Source organism: Thrips palmi, unplaced genomic scaffold (genome assembly GCF_012932325.1).
Source record: "Thrips palmi isolate BJ-2018 unplaced genomic scaffold, TpBJ-2018v1 HiC_scaffold_19, whole genome shotgun sequence".
NCBI lineage: Eukaryota > Metazoa > Arthropoda > Insecta > Thysanoptera > Thripidae > Thrips > Thrips palmi.
The window spans coordinates 2188507-2210840 of NW_023144628.1; the positions used below are offsets into that span (position 1 = coordinate 2188507).

A 22334-nucleotide genomic window follows, 5' to 3' on the forward strand; every position below is an offset into this window, starting at 1 on the left:
GCTCCAGACGCCCTGGAGGACGTCCTGGAGGCCGTCCTGGGGGACGCCGCCGGCCACAGTTGGCGGCACGCTCTCCTCCGGCCTCCCGGCGGCAAAATGGAGAAGCGCGCGTAATCTCGTTAGCCGGATCGCCTGTCGCGCCTTCTGCGGGGGAGGGGGGAAGGGGGCATTGAAGCGCGCGCGCCAAAATAACGAACAGTGTGCTCTGCGTCTTGCCGCTCATTAGTGAAAAAAGAAAAGATTGCTTTGAAAAGTTGGCAACGCCGGCACGACAAAGGGCCCGGCTTGGCTCGAGGTGGTCGATCCCGGCGTGATGTGCGTGCCATGGGCGGGCTGCGGTTGGCAGGTCTGGAGCCTGGAGTGCCTGGAGTGCCTGGACCGTGATGCTATCGGGCCACTGAACCTGAACGATTAGATAGAGGCCGGACCACGTCACTGGCGGCGTCACCGGGGGTGTCCCCGCCGTGGTCCCCGCCGTGGTCCCCGCCGTGGTCCCCGCCGTAGTCCCCGCCGTAGTCCCCGGCCCGAGCCCCGGCCGGCCAGCCTCGGCGCACCGATCATGATGACCGCCGTGGCCACCACGAAGGCCGCGTCGCCTTCCCATTCCCGCCTCGGCCACTTCCATTAATTTTATCAACTTGTATCGCTTCGCTTTTCTCCACGCGGTCGCCTCTCCTGCGGCCGGGGGTGGACCCGGGGGTGGACCAGGGGGTGGACCCGGGGGAGGGAAGGGGGCGGAATTGTTGAGCCGCATTCTGGGCGTTCCGTTCTGCGCGAACCCTCGCCACTTCCTACACACTTTTTGCCCGGCCGTCTACCTATTCCGCCCGCTCACGCTCACATCACGCACACTACGCCGCACACACAAACACACACACACGAGCACGAGCTGCCGCCCCCCTGTCTGCGAGGACGGCCTCATATAATATGTTGTGGGAGAACTTGGCACTACCCCGCCCTGCCCCGCCCCCTGCAGGGCCCTGCACCCACACACTTTCACGCGGCCGTGTCTCTCAGGGCTCGCCAACCCGCTCGCCAGGCCGCGCCAGGCAACGCTGTACCCCGCATTGACTCATTCCAACAGATACTGCCCTGTCCTGTCTCCCGTGGCCGTGGCGTGGTCGAGGCCGTGGCGTGGGCTCCCGGCCCCCGCGCCTCGCCAGCGCCTCCAAGGGCCTCGTGTGGGCCCTTAGCCTTGGCGTCAGCCTTGGCTTGAGCCCTTCGGACACGACTCTGCACTCGGCCAGCTCGACAGCCTACCAGCCAGAGCGCGGTCGTCTTGGCGGACCGAAGCCCCCCAGGGACACCCCGCGGGGCGCGCTGAAGCTGGAAGCGGCTGAAAGCCCACGCTCAAAGTGCACGGGGTCCTGCCTGACGCCCACCTGGACCGACCCGCACCGACCCGCCCGAAAGGGGGCCCCACCAGCCCCCTCCGCCGAGATGCACGCCCCCCCCCCCTCCTCCACCAAAGCGGGTTATATACTTGGCCCGTGCTAATGACTATTTAATGTTCGGCCGCCCCGCCGAGTCACTGTGCCTCGCGATAATTTTCAGAAAGGAAAGGAGAACGCTGAGGCCCGCCCGCCGCGCCGCGCCCCACCACGCCACGCCCCGCAGGCCGCAAACCGCGGGGCGCAACGCGCAGCCTCCACCGCCCTCGCAGCCCTCGCACGTGGCGCTTGGCGGCGTTCGGCGGCGCTTGAGACGGCGCTCGAGCGTGCATGGCCATCAGTCACCGGGGAGCGAGCGGCACCAAGCAGGAGCAAGGTGCGCGCTTGACGGAGAGGCCCTCGCCTTACGGCCCGTAGAGGAGCGTAATTTCACTTACAAAAGTCGCCGCCGCTCCGCGAGAAATTTATTGCCGCCATTCCCCCTAAACGCGTCGCAACTCCGTGGCGCTTTGCGTTACGCTTCTATTACTGCCATTTTTCTGCGTCCCGTCGCGTAAATGACAGCAGGTAACGCAATTACCCCGTTGACGGGCTGCCGGGGCTGCCGCCGCTGCCGGGGACGGGCAAGCTGGCGTTCCCTCTAGTACTTACTTGCGACGGCCGCCAGATGCGCGACGACCAGCAGGACGACGAGGCCGCGGAGGACGCCGGCCGCCCGGGGCAGCGCCGTCCGGGGTTGTCCTTTCATCCTGGACCTGTCGGGAACCTGTCCCGGACCGCTCCTGGACCCCCTCAACAGTTGGCCGCCGTCAGCACTCGGCACGGCGTCGTGGAGCGCGGCGTCGAGCACGGCGCGGGGCGCGGGCTCTGTACCCGGGCCGCTGCGGCCTACCCCACCGGCACTGGGCGACACCGAGCAGGGCGGCGAGGCGGCGAGGCGACGAGCGAGGGAACGGAGACGCGACAAGAGTTGCGAGCGACGCGACTCCACCCGCGCAAGTCTACCGTGGTACTGCCTGGCGGCCCTGCTGGCCCTGCTGGCCTGGCTGGGGGGATGCTGTCCCGGTCCGGCTCCTGCCGACGCCGCGCGCCGCCACGCCTCGCGTCGCTACACCGTGCCGCCGTGCCGCCACGCGCCACCGCCGCGCGCCGCCACGGGGTAACGCCGAACGCTGCCCCGAGGCAACGCCGCCCCGCCCCCGCCTCCACTGGCAAAACTACGTCTCAGCAAAGAGTTTGGTCGAAGCATAGCACACGGCGGCTAAGAACAAAGGCCTGGATGAGTTGCAGGCCTAGACTGGTTGAAAGGCCCAACATGACACCTTCCCGGACACTCTCCGAGTCACGGCCGGGCTTGCCGCTTGCCGGGCTTGCCGCTTGCCGGGCTTGCCGTCGGGGGGCCGGGGGCAGTGACGATAAGACGTCGCGGCTTTGGCTTGGCTTTGGCGGACGCTGCTTATCAAAGCCGTGTCTCTCGCCTTCTCTCTCTCTCATAATGGCGACGTGTGTCTCTCTCCCTCTCGCACCGTATCGTAATGGCGAGGGCCACCAATCCCGACCCGACAGCGCCGGCGGCAGCACCGACGATTGGATTCCGCGAGACCACCGCCGAATGGCAGAATGGGGTGGCGGACTGGATGGGGGCCCCGCCGCGGACTCTAGCGTGCGGTGTGCGAGGTGCCAATGTCGTTTCGCCGCTCTGTCTGTCACGCTCAAGGGGCTCTCCATAACGGAGCGAGAGAGACAGAGCGGCTCGGCTGGGCCTTAGACCCTCGTCTCGGTGCATCCCGACCGGGACTCGCCGCGACGCAGAGACCGCCGCGACGCGCGGACCTAGGTCTAGGTCCCTTGTCCCTAGGAGGGCCTCGCGCGCGGCGTGGCGCGGCGTGGCGCGGCGTGGCGCGGCCCGCTCTATTGAAACTGGCAGACGTCCACCACGGGTCATTTCCATATCATGGCGGCTCCCATCCTCATCAAGCTGTCGTCTCCCTCAAACGGAGTGGCACTATTGTCGTCAGGGCCGTCGCAGCGCGATGCACCACGACGCCGAGGACGCCGAGGAGGACGTCAACGAGGCACGCGCCGCGCCTCCTCTCCCGCTGGAAAACTATGACTCCGGGCGGACACCCTCAAAGGCACCAGCGAGCGGCCTTGCGTCGCCGAAGTGAGCCCAGGACGGTCCGGGACCGCGGACTGCGCGCGAGTCCCTTTAATTCGCGGCCAGTTGAGGCGCGCGGCGCTCGAGCTACATTCAGCGGGGCACTGTCCAGGACAGGGTGTAGGTCAAAATGATTGCGGCGAGGAGGAGCAGAGGGAGGGGAGGAGGGGGAGGGGCTGAAGACGAAGAGCGGAAGCTGCCGCGCTGCCACCGCCCGGCACCTTTCAATATCGCCTATCCCGATTATTTTTGTTTTGGTTATGGTGTCGAGTTCCTTCGGCGGAGCTTTTCTGAGATGCACGTCACAGTCCGCATTGAGGCGAGAAAAAGTTTCCATCCGATAAACGGATTAAAGCGGAACACCTGCGCGGACTAAACCGAACGTTGGCGCTCGCGCGCTCGCATGGCGGTGCGTTGGCAACCCGGTATCGAACAGCTGTTTCTCGCCGAAAGATTGGCAGCACGAGCCCGTGCCGTGGCGAGCCGAGCCGTCGAGTCGGCAAGGCAAGGCGAACGGCTGTAGCAGACGAAACGAAGGTTGTCCAGTCCAGTACTCCGGGCGCTCTCTTCCAAGCGGTTCAATTTCGCACTTCGCCGGTCCAATCATGAAGCTCGCCGAGGAACTGTCATGGAAAAAGCTGAAGGAGACCCACGCTGCCGTCGGCGAGAAACTCAACATCAACCAGTTGTTTAAGGACGATCCCAAGCGGTTTGAGAAGTATAGGTACGTAACCTTAACCTTGAGCTGACATTGTGCTTGTTTACGCGTCACATTCGTGCTTTCTCTATGGTACACTTGTGATTTTGACGCTTTTCTAGTTCATGAGGGGGGTCCTGTCACATGCAGATATCTCGCGAACGGCACCTTTCCTTCTTTGACGTTGTTTCCCACGTGTGTCATTTTGACATTTCGCGACCAGCGTCCGAACTTTGACACAATGACTGTGTTGTTATGTTAATGAAATGTGGTAATCCTGTGGGGATGGATCAATTTCGCGTCTACTTCGCCTTGTGATCATTATGATTTTCATTCTAAATAAGCTGAAATTTGATAAGTTTCACAACGCTTGCATCATAGTGTCAACCCTGAATAATTTTGAATGGGTAGTAATTCATATTGTTTGGCAGAGTGCCTTTTTTCCTTACTTCTCTCTACTTATTCTATTGGATATTTAGTTTCAATGAACATCATGTCTGTATGATGTAAAGATGTAATGATTTTCCAATCACATTTTCAGTCATATCACGTCCCACAATTTAATTGCAATTCTTCCTGGTTGTTTCAGCTTGACTTTGGACACTCCCAATGATGGCCCTATCCTTCTTGACTACTCCAAGAACCGCATCAATGATGAAATTCTGGCTCAGCTTCTTCAACTGGTAAATATGGCTTTGTGCTGCTTTTGAGCAGCTATATTGCTGTTGCTGCTCTGAAGTAATACATCTGTCACTTAATTCATTTGCAGGCCAAGGAAAGGAAAGTGGAGGCCATGCGTGATGCCATGTTCAAGGGTGAGAAGATCAACTTCACTGAGGGCCGTGCTGTCCTGCACGTTGCTCTGCGTAACAGGAAGAACACTCCAATCCTTGTCGACGGCAAGGACGTCATGCCTGATGTAAATGCCGTTTTGAGCCACATGAAGGAATTCTGTGGTCAGGTAAGGATCAAAATCAGCATTCCAGGTTTCATCTATAAAGTGATGCTAGGTATTAATTCGTTTTTACATTTAGGTTATTAACAAGGAATGGAAGGGCTACACTGGAAAGCCTATTGAGGATGTTGTTAACATTGGTATTGGTGGTTCTGACCTGGTGAGTGATTATATATTTGATAAATTTAATAATGAATGCTATGGCTGGCTTGAATGAAAGCTGGAGTGATCATGAGTTCAGCGCTACAAAGAAAACTACTTGTTACCCAACTAACTTTTGTGATCTTTGTCTGCATCTTTAGGGACCTTTGATGGTCACTGAGGCCTTGAAGGCTTATGCTGTTGGCCCCCGAGTTCACTTTGTCTCCAATGTGGACGGCACCCACTTGGCCGAAACCCTCAAGAAGCTGAACCCTGAGACAGCTCTGTTTATTATTGCCTCTAAGACCTTCACCACCCAGGAGACCATCTCCAATGCCACATCTGCCAAAGAGTGGTTCCTAACTTCTGCTAAGGACGTGAGTTGGTTTTCAAAATTATCTTTATGGTCAAATGTTGATGCTGTTTGAGTTCAATAATAATTTATTCTATTCACCAGCCAAGTGCAGTTGCCAAGCACTTTGTTGCACTTTCAACAAACGGACCTAAAGTGAAGGAGTTCGGTATTGATGAGCGCAACATGTTTGGCTTCTGGGATTGGGTTGGTGGCCGGTATTCTCTTTGGTCCGCCATTGGTCTATCTATTGCCCTTTACATTGGTTTTGACCGCTTTGAGCAATTGTTGGCTGGAGCTGACTACATGGACAACCATTTCCGTACTGCTCCTCTGGAGAAAAATGTGAGTCATTTCTTTAAGTGTTATCTTCTCACTCCCATAGCTAGCATCAATTTACCATCTTTTCTACTTTCAGGCTCCTGTTCTTCTTGCCCTGCTCGGTGTTTGGTACCACAACTTCTATGGAGCCGAAACCCATGCTCTTCTTCCATATGACCAATACCTGCACAGATTTGCTGCTTACTTCCAGCAGGGTGATATGGAATCCAATGGAAAGTATGTCAACTAGTCTTTTTCTTTGAGATAAATGTCAGCATAGTTTTTAATTTTGCCGAGTCCTACATTATATTTGTTTGTGTTTGAAGGAGAGTAACCCGAAGCGGAGATGCCGTAAACTACAGCACTGGCCCTGTTGTGTGGGGTGAGCCTGGTACTAATGGGCAGCATGCCTTCTACCAGCTCCTGCACCAAGGAACCCGTGTGGTGCCCGCCGACTTCATCGCCCCCGCCCAGACCCTCAACCCCATTCGCGGAGGCATGCATCACAAGGTCTGTAAAGAAAATGGAAATGCTCAATCTCCTCAATCTTCTGTTCACACAATTTTGGTATGAATTCATACTCTTTTTTTAGATTCTTTTGGCCAACTTCCTGGCACAAACTGAAGCTCTGATGAAGGGAAAGACTTCTGAAGAGGCAAAGAAGGAGCTTGAAGCCTCTGGCATGAAGAGCCCTGATCTGGAGAAGATTTTACCCCACAAGGTGTTCCCTGGAAATCGGCCAACCAATTCCATTGTTGTCAAGAAGATTACTCCTTTCACCTTGGGAGCTCTGATTGGTATGGGAAATATTTCCCCTTTTTATTTTGCATATACTAGAATATGCTTTTAAAGGGTACTAATACATTGCTTTCTTATCTTATTTTTTACAGTTATGTATGAACACAAGATTTTCACTCAGGGAGTCATCTGGGACATTAACTCCTTTGACCAGTGGGGGTAGGAATTTTAATTTTTAAATTTAGAAAATTTAAATTGAAGGACGTTTCTTTTCTGATCCCAATGTCTTCTCTGTGATATGTTCCTAAGTTGCCTCTTTTTTTTTTATTTCAGAGTTGAGCTTGGCAAGCAGCTTGCTAAGGCTATTGAACCTGAACTTGTGGACAACACACCTGTCTCATCTCACGATTCTTCCACAAACGGATTGATCAACTTCCTCAAGAAGCAGTGGTAAAGACATCAGAGTGTGGTAAAGAGGGAAGATCCAGTCATATTGAATATTCCAAGATGCAAAGAAGCTCTTGTAACTGTAGGATTCACTTTTGTTTTATTTTGATTTGTGGAATGCAATGATATTACCAATCAACTGAAGTTCAAACCATATGATGGAGTCAATTGAACATCTTGTCTTATCCCGTATTCCATAGCAATAATGGTCGAAAGATGCACTGCAGTTAGTGTTTTAGCAGTAACAATCAGTACAAGTCATGATATAAATGATAAGAAGTGCTTCATTTTCTGCTGTGCTCCACTTCATGTATGTAATTTTTGATTTAAGCATCACTCATATTTTAGGATTGTACTTAGAAGTGTGAGCCCATTTTATTGATGAAATCCAAAGTGATATTGCAATTATTCTGAATGCATTATATTGATAACAGACAAATATTTTACTTGTACTCCAGTTAGTCTAGGTCATGTGCAGCTATGAGCTGCTGATTTAGTAACACCTGTGATTCCGTTTTGATTCTGTTTTTGTTTTAATTATTTTTATTGTTGCTGTTGTGAAAGGAGAGAAAATTGACCTGACCTCCATTCTCATTTCGCTCTGTAAGAACTGCCATGTTGTTTAGCATTTTATTCCTGTTATTTATTTTACAAAAATATTTTTAATTTTTCAGAGCCAAAGGATGTTTGTTTGAAAACCTTTTGTCATTTGTGGCAGGGTTCAGGGACAATAAAAGTTCATTGCTGGCATATTCAAGTTATTTAATGTCTGATGCAGATCCATCTGTATTTACAAAAATTGTTAAACATAAAATTTCTTTCTTTTCTTTTTCTCTCTTTATGGGAATTGGGAACATTTACAATTAAATCCTAAGCATCATATCTACTAGATTTTTCCTACAATCAATAAATAAATAGCACAAAGGGGTGGAAAAATATTAATCCGTTTGATCTAACAAAGGTTCTCTAGTCATTAAAGCTGTGCGCAAAGATACCAATGTGGTACAATCTCAGTCAGCGCACCTGAATGGAGAGAAGCTTTATGAAACAGACAATATGACAAGGTATTCCTGAGGTAACAGGCCATTGCAGCATATGGTTATCACATACAAGATACAGGAGTGCAGTATCACCACAATTGATTCCTAAGTCACAGTCAAGGCCACCATATAAATATATTTACATAAACTTGCTCTATCCCTTAACATACCAGTCTTCAGGTTGAAGCACAATCTCTGATGCACTGGAAATTAGTTGAACTACGATTAAATCGTAAAATATATTACTCTATTGCCTCATGCAGATAGAATAATTGTTATGACAGTTGGCACTTCTGCTGAATCGGCACATTAAACAGATCAATCTGTCTCATGTTGCCTGGTAGAGAACTCCTACTTGGTAACATTTTGACACCAGAATTTATATTGTGTGATGCATCACCCACAAAATTAAATAAATATTTCACTCAGTTCGTACTTCAAATGAGCAGAAGAGTCGCTATCTCAGTCCTCAGAAGTCGCGGCGCTCAACCACCGTCGCCAAACCGGAGCCAAAACACTCCGGATTAGCCAAGTTGCCAATGTCGTTGCCGTTGCCGCGACGGAGACCGGAGGCGGAAGGGCGCACAATTTCACACTGGGCGCGCGTCGCGCGATTTGCAGCAGTTCCGCCGCGCGCCGCCAGGGGCGCTGGGCGCTGGCGCTGCGAGCGCTTCAAGCTCTTTGGTAAGACATCCACCTTGGACCGGAGCTCAGTCTCAGTTCAGCGGTTCAGACCATCACTTTGTTGATCCACGGCACGAACTTCTGTATGTTGGTGTAGACTCCGGGGAGATGCTCCCTGCCACAGCCAATGCCCCAAGACACGAGGCCGACCAGAGCCTTCCTGCCCTCGATCGTCATGGTCAGAGGGCCCCCGGAATCACCCTGCAGACACAAACAAGAATTGTCACTCGGTTTTGAACAACGATGAGGCCTGCCGGCGCCACCTAACACGACACTCACTTGGCACGAATCGCGGCCGCCCTCCTTGAAGCCCGCGCACAGGAAGACGTCGTGGATGGTTTCCCTCCGGCCCGCCGCCCGGAACCACCGCTGGCATCGGTCGTTGGCGATCACCTCCACGTCGACCTCCTGCAGGACGGTGGGAACGGTGGACACACCTGCCGAGCCGCCGCGCGCAAGAAAAGAAAAGTCAGGTTAGGAGAGAAAAAGTGGAAAAGGCAGAGAAAGGCACGCAGCTCGATATCGGCTGAGGGGCCTCGTGCATCGAGATTAGTTGGAGCGGGCGGGGGGCGGGGCGGCGGCGGAGCGGCGAAAGGGTTATGGTCCTTCCCCGGTGCTGCAGACTGAGTCCGAGAGTCGTTATCGTCGCTGTCTCTCTCGCACCTTTGCGGGACTCCCACGAGTGCATGAGAGACAGAGCGACGAAAAACGAGTCTCGGATTCAGTCTGCTGGGTACCCCTGTACCTCGGGTACCCTCCGGCGGCAAGGCGCCAGCGCGGCGCCAGCCAGCTCCTTCACCGGCGTCCTGGAGTCCCGGCGTCGGCGTCACGTCACGGTACGCACTTTCCCCCGCCAGTGAAGCGTGCTCTTGCCTGCTTTGCCTGCCTTGCCTGCCTTGCCTGCCCCTTCTCTTCCGGCCGCCCTGCCGCCCTGGCCAGGCTGGCGCCACCGCCTTGTTTGTCCGCCTCCGAGAAATGCTAATGATAAGCCGCCATTTCTCCCGAGAAACAACCGGAAAGTCTGAGCCGTGCCGACCGGCCGAACTGATTGGGCCGATGGCTGATGTAGTGCCCACTGCTCACCGTGCCTGGTGCGGCCCCAGCCCGCCACCGTGGCCGTCCTGCCCACCAGCTTGATGCCCGGGTCGGGCAGGCACACGGGCAGGATGTGCTGCTTGAAGGACACGGGCTTGTCCAGCTTGATGAGCGCCAGGTCGTTGCGGAAGTCCGTGGGGCTGTACTGGGGGTGCACCTCCTTGCGCTCCACGGCGTACTCCTCGTGGTGCAGGCGCTCCGTCGTGTCGCGCACGTCCCACTCGCCCAGCCGCACGCGCAGGTTGCTGTTGGTCGTGCTGCCGAGGAAGAAGGGGAGGAGCCCGTCAGTGACTCGTCAGGGCGCTGTCAGCCGTCACCGGCCGTCACACTGTCACAGGTCGGCGGGCGGATCGCGCATCGCGCATCGCGCCTCGTCAACAGCGATTGTCGGACTCAGGACTCGGCCAACTGATTCCGAGGGATCGCCTCATCACTCAGCCTCTGTCGCTCTCATGGGGCGTTCCGTTAGGGTGCGAGAGAGACAGGACAGGACAGAGCGACGAGGCTGGACGAGGCGGCCCTTCGGAGTGGCGGCAGGACTCACGTGGCGACGCAGTGGGCGGCCGTCACCACCCAGCGGTCGTTGAGCAGCGCGCCGCCGCAGGACAGCTTTTTGGAGAGGAAGCCGGACTTGATGATGGCGGCCTGCAACACAGCAAACAGGAGGCACCGTGGTTGCATCAGAACGGGTAGTGGCGCGGCGGGGCGCGGCGTGGCGAGGCGAGGCGCGGCGCGGCGCGGCGGGTGACAGCACGCATCCACGGCGGCGCGTGGCGGGGCGCGGGGACGCCAGACGAGCGCGGCGACGTCAGCGACGTCGTGAAAAGGATGAAGGATAACAGCGCCGCGCCACGCAGTCTTGCATTCAGCGAGGCAATTTCACTCGTTTCCCGCCTTGGCAGATTAAAAGTCTGCCGTCGCGAGGAGTCACGTAATGACGAAACAAAACGGGGGGAGGTGGGGGGGGGTGTCGCGAAAACTAGAGACTTACCTGCCACGGGTGGGAGCCGAAATTGGAGCTGTGGCCGCCGACGATCCTGTTGCTCCTCATGTAGAGCTCCCCGCAGCCTGGAACGAAAGCAGGACGGAGTCATGGGTCGCAGTTTCTCCAACTTGGCCAAGGGACGTACTTGCAAAAATGCGCCAGACTATATCGCCACCCACACTATTGCCAACAGACAGGCTTGCTACGGAAGAACCCGACTACTGGACTACACAGCCCCGCCATGGCGCCAGAGCAGTGAAAGAAGCGGGGGAAGTGAGTATCACTACTTTGTCGTTTGGCAGCAGGGAAGTAAGGATACATCAACCGAAAGGAGCCCCGCCAAAGAGAGGAAGGTAATGAAAAGGACGACAGATGTGTGGGTGTGTCTCCGCATGTCAGTGTGTGTGTGTGTGTGTGTGTGTGTGTGTGTGTGTGTGTGAGTGAGTGAGTGAGTGAGTGAGTGAGTGAGTGTGTGTGTGAGTGTGTGTCTGCGAGTGCGGGGCGGAATGAGGTGGCCGACAGCAGCCCGGCAAGGAAGAAAGGACAGCGACAGGACAGCATGGGCACAGCCAGGAGAGCACGGCGAGCAGGGCGACCGAGCGAGCGAGTGAGACGGGGTGAGAGTTTTAAAAGGTGCGAGGTGCGTCGCGGTGCGGTGCGTCGCGGTGGGTGCGTCGCGACGCGGTGCGGAGCGGTGCGTTGCCATACGGTGCAGTGGGTTGCAGTGGCAGCCGCTGCAGTCCGTACCGCGGGCCGAGGGCGAGGAGGCGGAGGTCTGGCCCAGGGTCTGGCCCAGGGTCTGGCCCAGGGTCTGGCCGTAGCCGTGGCTGGAGGCGGACCCTAGCAGCGGCCTGTTGGTGTGGAAGTCCGCGTGGACCGCGTCCAGGTGGTTGCTGGTGGCGTTGTCCGAGAACGGCGACAGCACCGTCAGCCCGTTCACGCTCACGAACTCGGCCGCGTGGCCCATGCCGCCGCCTCCCCCGCCGAAGTGCGCCCCGTTGGGCCCCGGGCCGTCCTGGGGGAGGTACCCCGGCCGGGTGAAGTGGCCCCCGCCGGGGCGCAGGTAGAACACCTCCGGGGGCGGCATCGGGGGTGGCGGCGGCGGCGGCGTCGAGTGTTGGTAGTAGTAGTAGATGGTGGGGCGCTTGGGCCGGTCGAAGGGCGGCGGCTGGCCGGGCTGCGAGGACGCGGCTCCGGGGCCGGGCCGGTCCAGGTGGTTGCTGTAGTAGGCGTGGGGCCGCGACGCGCTGGTCGCGCTGTCCATCGCCTGGCCGGGGAGGGAGGCCAGGCCGCCGCTTAGGCCAGGGTGGTGCTGGAGGAGGAACTCCAGGGCTGCGACAAGCCGTGGCCGGGACGAGCACGTCACGGGGGTTAAGGGCGCGCGGTCACACCGGGCTCGTCAAAGGAGGGGAGGAAGGGCGGGGGGCACGGGGGAAACACAATAATCTGTCGAGGTTCGTATCATGTCCTTGGTCGTGGTGTTTGTTGTTTCGAGGAGTAGTCTGTCGCGTTTTTGGTCAAGTTGATGTCTTTGGCGAGGTGGGGGAGGGCGTGCTGAAATTGGTCTGCACAGTTCAACTCTCAGCTTGCTTGTGCGGGACTGCGGGACTGCGGAACGCACCGCTCTGCAGCCCCGTGGCAGCCCAGAGAGCGTGCTGTGGGCCGCAGGGCCGCAGGGCCGCTGCACCAAAACAGTTCTACCAACCCTACGACCCTCCCTTCCCATCCGACCACACATAGCAGCAGCAAAGTAGCAACATACACAACAACAACGACAACAACAAGGCCATAGCTGCTGCCGGCCTACTCACTCGCGTTCTCCAGGGCGCCGACGTTCGGGTCGGCCGTCTCCACCTTGCTGGGCGCCACGCAGCACGACCAGATGAGCCCCCCGGAGCACAGGTCCAGCGGGCGGCCGCCCTCCAGCACGCAGGACAGGCTGAGGCCGCAGTCGAACTGCTCCGAGTTGTACCAGCACGTCTGCGGGATCACTGCAAACACAAACCCAGTCGTGGTGTTGAAGAAAATAGCACATCTCCAAGCTGCCGGGTAGGCAACCCACAACGCACGTCTCTGGAGCATCCTTGACCTTTGAACCCACTTGCGCTGTGGGAACTGAAACGGCCAAGTCTTTTACTGGCGAGACAGCAGCCTTCGGCCAGGCCCCCGAGGCCCTTTGTTTACTCCTGAGGAACAACAACGAAATAACGAAGCTCGCGAAGCAGAGCGGGGAGGCGGCGGCGGAAGGATGCATCGCTTGTTTAGTCCCCCTCGTGTGAAATGGTCTGCTGCGCTGCTGCGCCGCTGCGCCGTCGGGGTCATCTCTTTTTTCCCTCCAACAAAAGGAGGGGGGAGGCGATTGACCGCGGCCGCCGCCAAGATGCACCTCAACATCGACGCGCCACCGAGGAGGCGCAGCGATCAGTCACGGGCCGCGCGACAGCGTGCCATTTGCAAGGCGGGGCACAGGGCGGCGCGCCGCATCACTGCTGCGCTTGCAGGCCGCCGTGCTGGCCGTGCTGGCCCTCCTCGTGGTGAACCCGGCGGCGCTGCCCGCTGCCCGGCCGGCCCGCCGCCATGGGCTGCCACCGTCTTGGCCGCTGCCGCCGCGGTCCTCCGCCATGCGTAGCGCGTAGCACCGCCACGCACCGCAGCAGTGCGGCCGAGCCAGGCCGCCAGGCCGAGTCGCCCGAGCGGAATGGAGCGGCAAGGAGCGCGAGGCAGGAGCAGGGGGAGGGGGAGTGAGGGGGAGGGGGTTGCGCAAAGTCGCCATGCCCATTTCCCGAAAACGACAACAACAACAGACAAGCAGCAGCAAAGTAGGGCAGCGTAGTTTGAGTCACTAAGCGACGCCACGTGCACATATGCACGTCACACTGACCCTAGGGTCAGTTTCCTGATATTGGGGCGACGTCGGCAAACGGACCGACTCCGACACTGTCTTAAAAGTATCATTTGGAGCAGCAAGTTGGTTTGTCTCTTAGTTTGGATTGCTGTAGAACATGGAGACGCTGATCAAGGAACTTGTAAAACAGATGAAAATTATCAGGTAAAACGTTGCGTTTCGGTCACACCAATTTACGGTGCTTTGTTTTGACACTGCGATGCGTCCTCACCCCCACGGCCTCGGACTCGGTCCAGTCCCGTCGCCGCCTCGGCCAAAGCGCCTAACGTGTGTAACGTGTACCGCCGGTGACAGCGCCACCGGCCGCCAAGGTGCGTCAAGGCGCGTCGAGGTGCCCCAAGGCCGGGGCCGGCCGGGGCGATGCGAGTGCCACATTGCAGCAATGCAGCGAGAGGCCCGCCTACCCCACCGTGGGGCCCCACGCCGGCCCGGTGACACTTGGGGGCCTCGCGACGTCCGCCGGAATTTGCAACACGCGCGTCCCTCGTCCAACGTTCTCTTTTGCCGTGCTCGAAATAAAACGTGGGAAAACGGGAGGCCTTTTACCAAGTTACAAGAACGCGTTCGGCTCCGTGATACAGGAGGTCGTGTGGCCCCATTCTGATGCAGATCCTCGCCTTCACAATGCTCCACAATAGTGCTTGGTAGGGCGTGGCGGGGCGTGGCGGGGCGTGGCGGGGGCCCTTCCCTTGGCCTCCAGGCCAGCCTAGGCCAAGAGGTGAATCGTTTAAACCAATAATACGACAATGGAGACCTGAGCTCGGCTCGGCGGAAACGGACGGAGAAAGTCCAGGGCTGGGCTCGGCTCGGCATGCCCGACATGTCCCGGCTGCACTCGGAGGCGCTCGGCTCCACTCGGCGCGGAGGTCTCCGTTGAACGCATAAACTGGAGCGCCATCATGCACAAGACGCACAAGAGCATCTGCCCCGCGCAGGGCGCATCGCTGTTCGGACTGCTTCCAAGTCCCGAGATTTGATTCCGCGCAGTGCTCCATCGCCATCTCACTCGCCCCGTGAGTGCGAGGGAGACAGAGCGACAACAGCACTGTTGGGAATCCACTGGCAGCAAGCACCGCGCGAGGCGGGCGGCGGGTGCGATTTTTGGGCCGCGGCCGCGCGCCGCCCGTTTAGGTCGTGCATCTCTCCGAAGGCTAAAAGGCTTTTGGCAGGAAGCAGAGAAAACGTAAGAGGGAGAGAGAGCAGTGGAGCGGGGCGGAGGGACGGCGGGCGCGAAGAGAGTCTGCCCATTGGCGTGGCAACAGGCGCAGGGCGCAGGGCCGGCCCCGCTCTGTCTCTCTCGCACCCCTGCGGTACGCCCCACCAGTGCGACAGAGACAGAGCGACCCGGCCAACGAAAACGGAACGCGGGGCGTCGGGGGCGTCGGGGGCGTCACGACGTGCTAATTGGCGGCCGGCCCATCTGTCGCATCTCGGGCTGCAGGCCTCAGGGCGCCAGGGCACCGGCGAAAACAAGGGGAGTAGAAATCAGCGGGAGTCGTTCCCGGGATAGAGCGGCTCCCCGGGCACAGCAAGCAGAGCCGAGGGTCAGGGCCAGGGCACCTTCCTCTCCACTGCCCTCCGTCTGTCGGCCCGTCTAGGGCACTCAGGGCGCCTGCGACGTAGGCACGCCTCGGCCCGCGCGACGCGCACGTGCAACGGGTTGCCGATGGCGCGCGCGTAAGGCGCCCTGATCGGGCCGCCGCCCCGCCCCTCCCCGCGACCCCGCACCCCGCACCGCGCTCCGCACCTCGCTCCGCCACCGCCCAGACTGGCCAGACTGTCCGGCCGGGCGGCACGCGACCAGGGACCAGCAAAGCATTCGGTTTCGTAATTCCCCAAACGGGAAAGAAGTGACGAGTCCGAGCGGGAATGTCATCGAGCAGCAGTCCTGCAGACTGTCATCTCTTTTTTTGTGTGTGTTGTTGTTTCGATTCGTCGGCGAGGACGTCGCGACGACATACTTTCGACACGCCGCGAGCTTTCCCCTGGGCAGACGACAGAGGGCATCACGAGATGGCGAAGTGTGGTGCACTTCCATGTACGCTGCAGACCTGCTGCAACCGCTTGGCCGCTTCGCCGCTTGGCCGCTTCGCCGCTTGGCCGCTTCCAAGCCGCCAAGCTTCCAAGCGGCCCGACCCGACAGGCTTCGCGGCTTTCAGGCTTTCAGGCTTTCAGGCGCGCGTCGGAGTGCAGCCACCGGCAGCCACAAGAAGCAGCTCGTGCTAGACCGTGTCGGTGACGACTCGTACTCACTCTTGCTCAACATGTCCATGAGGCTGCCCTGCACGCCACGCGGGTTGTCCGGCACGCTCAGGCCGGTGCTGCTGTTGCCGTGCTTGTGCGCGAGGAGGCCCAGAAGGAGGGCTTCCTGGTCGTGCGGTCCCCCGGGCAGCCTGCGCGAGTCCCGGGGCCGGTCCAAGGCAACGTCCTCGTCGTGGAAGCCGCCATGGCCGCCGTCGTGGTGGTTGTCACCGTCGTCCTCTGTCTCCGGGAAGAAGGCGCGCCTGGTCTTGAGGGCGGGCGCGTCGGCCTGCGCGTCGGCCTGCGCGTCCGACGGCGTGGAGGCGAGCGACTGGTAGGGCGTCGGGATCCTGGGGCCGCGAGAGTAACCCGCGGCGTGGCCATCACTGCCGTGCGGCAGGACGCAGGCCAGCGTCGCCGCCAGCACCACCACGAGCACACGCCTCATGTCAGGGCATGGGCCACGGCCAGCCTGCTGCTTTGCCTCACTCACACACACACGCGCACACACTCGCACTGGCACTTTCTTTCTCGTTATGCGGAGGGATGCTGGCGGTAATCCAAAAAGGCTCGGTGCGCGGTGCTGTGGCCGCGGCGCCCCGTGGGCGTCGGCATGGCCTGGGGAGACTATAGGGGCCTGGCCCTGGGCCTGGCCCTGGCCCTGGCCGTCGAGAGCGAGAGTGCCTCGCCGCGGCCTGCAGCTCCGTCCGCGCGGCCCGCCGAACTCGGCCGAGTGCACGCTGCTGCTGGCAAACACTCTCCTCTGCACAGCCAGCCTGCGCCAGCGCGATCACGGACTTGAATGGAGTCCGCCAGCACGGAGCCCGCCCGGCCCGAGCCGCGAGCCCCAAAGCCCCCCGGGAGTGGGGGCGGGGTACCGCGGGGCGCAGCAGGGCGGGGAAAGCGCAGCGACGTGCAGCCCCGCCCCTCCCCGCCGCGCCCCGCCCCGCCCCGCCCCGCCCCGCCACGCAACCGGCGGCAACCCCACCACGCCCCGGGCCAGCCCACAGCCGACCGCCAAGCCCAGTTCCCACCCCTGTGACACAATGTCGGCGGTGGCCCGGCGGCCACTGTGGGCCCATCTCCACACACATCGCGCCGTTTGACACTTGCTCGCCGCCGTGCTTGTCGGCCGGGAAGTGAAGTCGGCCACCGCCAGCAGCCCGACAGCCGCGCAAGCCGCTCGCCATTTCACTGCCCCGCGCCGCGCGGCCCGGCTGCCAGTGTGCCTGCCTGCCTGCCTGGCCGCGGTGCAAATGTCGCAATGGATTATCAGGAAGCAGTGCCGCGGCCCCCGCGGTGACACGGCCACGCCGGCATTGGGCAAGGCCTTTCTTCGCGACGGCCGGGGCACCGCTGGGGGGCCGCGGGGGGGCCGTGCCCGCACTGCTCTACTGGCTCGCCGCTGGCCGCGAAGCGACAGCGCGACAGCGCGACAGCCAGGCCCAGTCGGGCAGCCAGGCCACGCGCCACGCGCCACGCAACGCTCTGCCAATACTCCAGAGTCATCCCTGTGAGGCACATAATCATTACGGAAGCCGGGCCGTCACCGTCCCGCCGCCGACTGCTGCTGCTGCAGCGGCTCGGAAGTTTCCGCAGAACGGCGGCAAGGCGGGTCGAGGCAGGACTATCATCGCGCCGGAGAAAGTGAAGCGGCAAGCGCGCCAAGCGGCGGCGAGGATAACAACAAAAACAACAACAACCAGAGCGGCAGCTTAGAAAATAATAAGAACAACGGCAACAAAAACAACCGAAGCGACAACTAAAGAGCAATAACAATAATAACGCAGGCTCGGCGCGGCGGGTGCGCGGCCGGTGGCGCCCCCACGCGGCCGGCGGTGGAGTCCTGCGGGACATGCACGGCCAGGGGCAGCCAGGGGCAGCCGGGCTTGGGTCACGCCAAGGCCGCGGCAAGGTGGCAGAGCGCGGGGCGGCGCGGGGCGGCGCGGGGCGTCGAGACGAGACTGGTTCTCGTCTTGATTTCGGCCGGCACGTCGCGGTGGCGGCGGCGGGCGCGCCGTCGTCGCTTGGGAACCATTGGGAACCTGGTGTGGCCGGTCGTCCGGCGCGGAGACGTGAACGCATGAGGCCAACCAAAGCCCCGCACTGCAGGAGGCACTTACGCAGGTCGTCGAAGAACCGCGTGGAGCCGTTCTCGTTGGCGGCCAGCCCGGCCAGCGAGGCGTCCGCGTCGTTGGTCGTCGTCTGGCTCAGCAGCTCGTCTCCTGCAACGGCAGACAGACCGATGTTATCAAAGGCGAAGGCGGTGGCGGCGAGAAAGGAAAAAGACGCAGGCCCTCTCCTTCCCACACAGGACGTCCCCGAGCCGCAGAAAAAAGGGCAATTTCCTGCCGACATGCACGCGGCACGCACACGCACACGTGCCGCGATGGGACTGTCATCCCGTTTCCAGCCGCCACGCGACGCCACTGTCGGGGGCGGGGGGCGGGGCGTTATGGGGCCCGTCGGGCCCGTCCCCATCCGTCCCACGGTCTTCGCAGGGTTGCCCCCACATTACACAAGTGCGTTTTGCTCCTAACCTTTTCCGAGATGACTTTGTCTCTTGCCTTCACTTCTCCCTCCTCCCCTCCGCGACGACGCCGCTCCGATACGCACCATAACAATGCGCGTGGCCCAGACCGTGTTTGGGCCGCGCCGCTGCCGCTTCGCATGCACACTCATAACACTCGCGCCGCGCGCCGCTCTCGGTACTTTCACATCGTAAAGCCCGCGCGTATGGTTGCGTCACAATGACTGCCCCGGCCGGCCCGGCCCGCGCCCCGTCCCGGCCAGGTGGGCCAAGTGTACGGCACGGGGACAGTGCGGGCCGCGCGGGGAGGAGGCCGCCGTCGAGCGCCCTAAAAAACACGCGGTGGGAAGACGCGAACCGGCTGGCATGGCCGGTGCGTAGTCCATCCACCACACCGCGGGGGTCCCCAATGATCGATCCATCGAAATGTCCGAGACGTCCGAGACGCACCGTCGAGCTCCAACGCCAGCTTGGGCGGCTTCAGGGACTGCGGGGGGGCGGCGATGGCCGGCGACGCCGAGGGCCCCGCCGTGGCCACGTGCAGGCCCTGCAGGCACACCCAGAGCAGCGGAACCAGCAGGGGGCGGTGCAGCGGACCCGTCCGGCCGAAGGAGAAGGAGGCCAGCATGACGGCCAGCAGGTCACCACCCTGGCGGCAGAAAAGCTCTGATTAGCACAATACGCTGTGTGAGGACAGAGGAAGAATCACTACGTTACTGTTTCATCGATATTGTATTTATTCCAAGACGACGCCCTCATGCGCGGCGAGCCACGAGGAAGCGGCCCGCGCTCCGAGGTACCCGAAGGTACCCCGAGGTGGCTGAGGCTGTGCTTTCCGCAGGCGCCACCAGACGGAGCCACCGCCGCCGCCGTCGGAGCGACACGCCACGCCGTAAACTGTTTACTTTCACTCAATGCCGCACTGCCGCACCGCCATCTCGCGAGGAAGGCAGCGTCGGAGCGGGACCGAGCGGGACGCGGGAGTCGGGAGTCACCCTGGCGCGCGGGCCCGGGGCCGGGCGGGCTCGCCGTCACACTCGGCCAGCCAGACGCGCGGCAGTTGCGTCCGAAGGTGCGGGCGGCCCGTCGCCGCAGCTGCACGACGGCGTCGTCGTCCTCGTCCAAAGCGACGCCGATTCGGCGCCGTCTGCAGCCGCCCGGACGGCACTGCTGTTGCGTCGCTTCACGCCGCGCGGCCCATGAGCGCGAGAGAGACAGATCGACGGAACCGACACGAGTCGGTCTGCGGGCGCGCGCCACCACAGACGCCACGCCACAGCGCTGCCGGTGCCAGGGGCAGGGTCGCGACCACAATCACGATGAAGCAGGCCGCGGGGCTAGGTCAGGACGCCGCGCGCGCCGCGCCGCCCGCCGAGTCTGGCGATGGCGATCACGATGACGTCACCGCGTTCTTTCACATTTCCGACGAGCCCGACCGCCCTGACCGCCCCGGCGACGTCAACACTGCCGCGCTGCCGCCAAGGCTAAGTGGTCCGTCTCGTTCCTTTCTGTTCACCGGGTGAAAGGGAAGGTGAAGCGGCGGGTCCAGAACGGGTTCGGCTTCCATTCGGCGGAGTGGCGCGGCGCGGCACGGCACGGTGCGCGGAAGCACGCTTGTGTTTTGTTTTGAGCAGCCTTTCGGAAAAGAGAAACAGATCTGGTTTTTGCCCGGCGAACACCCCCATTAGTACGGAAACACTCTGATTGGAGACGCGGCCGGCTGCAGGCTGAAACAGTGCCTTCGTCGTTCTGCCTCTCTCGCACTCTTGGGGCACGCCGCAGGGTGCAAGGGAGACAGAGCGACGAGGCCAGCCGCTGGAGCGCCGATCGCCGTGCGGGTAGGCAGTCCCGGCGCGCGCGCCCGTGCGAGTGTTGCCGACACCAGGACGCCAGGCGCTCCGCGCACACGCTGTGGGGCTGCAGGGGGACTCTATCATCTCTCTTGCACGTATGACGACCTATGAGTGCGAGAGACAGAGGCCCTCCACGCAATCAGCCCGCCGTGAGGCGATGATGACGCGTGCGATGTACCGATGACACGATGATGAGGTGCCGTGGAAGAAGGAAAGTCATGCACCGAGGATCCATAAGCAATCCCCCCTCCTCCTCCCCCCGCCAGCGCGACGAGAGCCACGCGGCCGGCGCGAGAGAAAGGGGCAATCGGCCCGTGGAGTCGCCGGCGGCATGCCGGCGGCGAGACAGAGAGAGAACACCGAGAACACGCACTTCCTAGTCTCGACGGGCACCGCTCGCGCGCGCGCTCCATGGACGGGGTGGGTGGCGGCGGAGGCGGCGGTGGCGAAGGCAGTGGCGGGTCTTTCACCCCGACAGCCTATCACGGCGCCGCGCAGCTGCCTCCAACCGCCTCCAGCCGCCTCCAGCTTCCGCGGTTTTCGCGCGGACAGGACGGACCCGAGCCCTCGATAGCGTCGCTCTGTTCTTGTTTCACGTTTATTTTTTGTCAGTGAGCTTTCTCTCCAACGAGTGCAAGCAGCAGCACTGTCAAGGTTGCCGCCCAGGAAGATGACTTCCATTTGCGGCGTCTGGCATCTAGCGTGTGGCGTCGACGCGGCGAGGACGAGTGGACCGATGGTGTGGAGCGGCCGCTATTCAAATGCTAAGGAAACAAGGATTTTGTTTCAAAATGCGCTCGGCGGGGGCGGTGCCCTGGCGGCGCCCTGGCGGTGGCCGCGGTACGTGACTGCCCATATTCATGACCGGCCGACCGAACCGCGGCCGAACCGAACCGAACCGTTCGGCGCCGTCGCCCCTTTCTGCCTCGGCCTCTGCCTTGCTTGTCTGGCTCGTCACTTGCGCTTCGTTCAATCCAGTCTCGCCGTCTCTCTCGCACTCACAGGGTGCCCCGGAAGTGACGGAGAAAGAGAGCGCGCGAAGACTCCCTACGATTACATTTCTCTTCTGGCGTGCGGGCGGCCCCGGCCCCACAATCGGACGACAGACGACGTAGCGTAGACACACTCTAGCCCAGCCCAGGCCGGCCAAGCCCTCCGCCCATCACGCAGAGCGGCGATTAGAGCGGGCATCGCCCTGCAGGGCGCAGGGCGACTCCGAAGCAGTGCTTTCGTCGCTCCTGTCTCGCTCGCACCCACAGGGCGGCCTGTAGAGCCTGTAGAGACGACGCACTGCTCTGAATCAGGCTGCTTTGTCTGCCTGCCTGCGAACAAGTGGCCGACGGCATGCCGACGGTCGGTCGCCGTCCTTGCGGTTCCTTACCGGCCGTTGGTAGATGTGTCGGCCTGACGGCCTGACGGACTGACGGACTGACGGACTGACGGGGTGGCTGCGGGCTGCAGTATTCCTTCAGACGGCACTTGTCCAGCAGGGTGGAGGGGAGGGCGGCAGGGCTGCCGGGGCGGGGGAGGGGGCGCAATCAGGGGGTCACGCGGAGCGATCCATTCGCGCGCTCTCTCACACACACACACGCGCACACACACACACACGCACACACACACACACACACACACGTACGCACAATCCGCGACGCGAGGGCACGTCCCTGCAACACACACGTGACGTGCGCGGCGACGTGCTGCTGGACGGACTCCAGGCACCGGCAGGCACGTCCTCGATGTGGTCCGGTCGAGCACTGGCGTGGTGAGGTGTGGCGCGCGGCGGCGGGGCGCGGCGCGGCGG

At 60.8% G+C, this 22334-nt stretch overlaps 3 protein-coding genes across 5 annotated transcripts in view; 1 reads left to right on the forward strand and 2 right to left on the reverse strand.

Annotated features, from left to right (window-relative positions):
* LOC117646517 overlaps positions 1-2357 on the reverse strand; it is a 28027-nt gene extending 25670 nt beyond the window's left edge. Inside the window, exon 1 of one of the 2 annotated variants that reach the window (XM_034387528.1) lies at positions 2043-2354. In XM_034387528.1, the coding sequence (XP_034243419.1) occupies positions 2043-2139 (97 nt within the window). In that variant the 5' untranslated portion in view covers positions 2140-2354. Of the gene's footprint in view, positions 1-2042 lie in introns of both variants that reach the window. The other variant, XM_034387527.1, reaches the window with a different exon arrangement.
* A 1674-nt stretch (positions 2358-4031) lies between these two features.
* On the forward strand, positions 4032-7952 carry LOC117646592 (glucose-6-phosphate isomerase). The gene is made up of 11 exons (XM_034387638.1): positions 4032-4273; positions 4836-4929; positions 5016-5207; positions 5281-5361; positions 5504-5719; positions 5800-6039; positions 6113-6252; positions 6342-6525; positions 6608-6812; positions 6906-6972; positions 7087-7952. Exons 1-11 carry the CDS (start codon positions 4155-4157, stop codon positions 7205-7207), a joined length of 1659 nt encoding a protein of 552 aa, XP_034243529.1. The 5' UTR covers positions 4032-4154; the 3' UTR covers positions 7208-7952.
* On the reverse strand, positions 7946-16792 carry LOC117646593 (serine proteinase stubble-like). Of its 2 annotated transcripts, XM_034387639.1 has the most exons (7): positions 16163-16792; positions 12816-12995; positions 11011-11087; positions 10564-10664; positions 10008-10276; positions 9204-9361; positions 7946-9125 (listed from the first exon to the last, which is right to left on the reverse strand). In XM_034387639.1, the coding sequence occupies exons 1-7, from the start codon at positions 16596-16598 to the stop codon at positions 8970-8972; spliced, it is 1377 nt and encodes a 458-aa protein (XP_034243530.1). In that variant the 5' UTR covers positions 16599-16792; the 3' UTR covers positions 7946-8969. The 2 variants fall into 2 exon arrangements, with proteins under 2 accessions (XP_034243530.1, XP_034243531.1); XM_034387640.1 differs by lacking the exons at positions 12816-12995; positions 16163-16792 and adding an exon at positions 11752-11778.
* Positions 16793-22334: the final 5542 nt, after the last annotated feature.

Excerpts from the sequence above, each read along its gene's own strand:
- LOC117646592 (XM_034387638.1), top strand. The coding sequence starts at position 4,155 with ATGAAGCTCGCCGAGGAACTGTCATGGAAAAAGCTGAAGGAGACCCAC. Across the intron at positions 4,930-5,015 it reads TGGCTCAGCTTCTTCAACTG|GCCAAGGAAAGGAAAGTGGA; the intron begins GTAAATATGGCT and ends ATTCATTTGCAG. Across the intron at positions 5,720-5,799 it reads TCCTAACTTCTGCTAAGGAC|CCAAGTGCAGTTGCCAAGCA; the intron begins GTGAGTTGGTTT and ends TCTATTCACCAG.
- LOC117646593 (XM_034387639.1), bottom strand. The coding sequence starts at position 16,598 with ATGAGGCGTGTGCTCGTGGTGGTGCTGGCGGCGACGCTGGCCTGCGTC. Across the intron at positions 12,996-16,162 it reads CATGGACATGTTGAGCAAGA|TGATCCCGCAGACGTGCTGG; the intron begins GTGAGTACGAGT and ends TTGTGTTTGCAG. Across the intron at positions 9,362-10,007 it reads CTGGGGCCGCACCAGGCACG|GTGTGTCCACCGTTCCCACC; the intron begins GTGAGCAGTGGG and ends GCGGCTCGGCAG.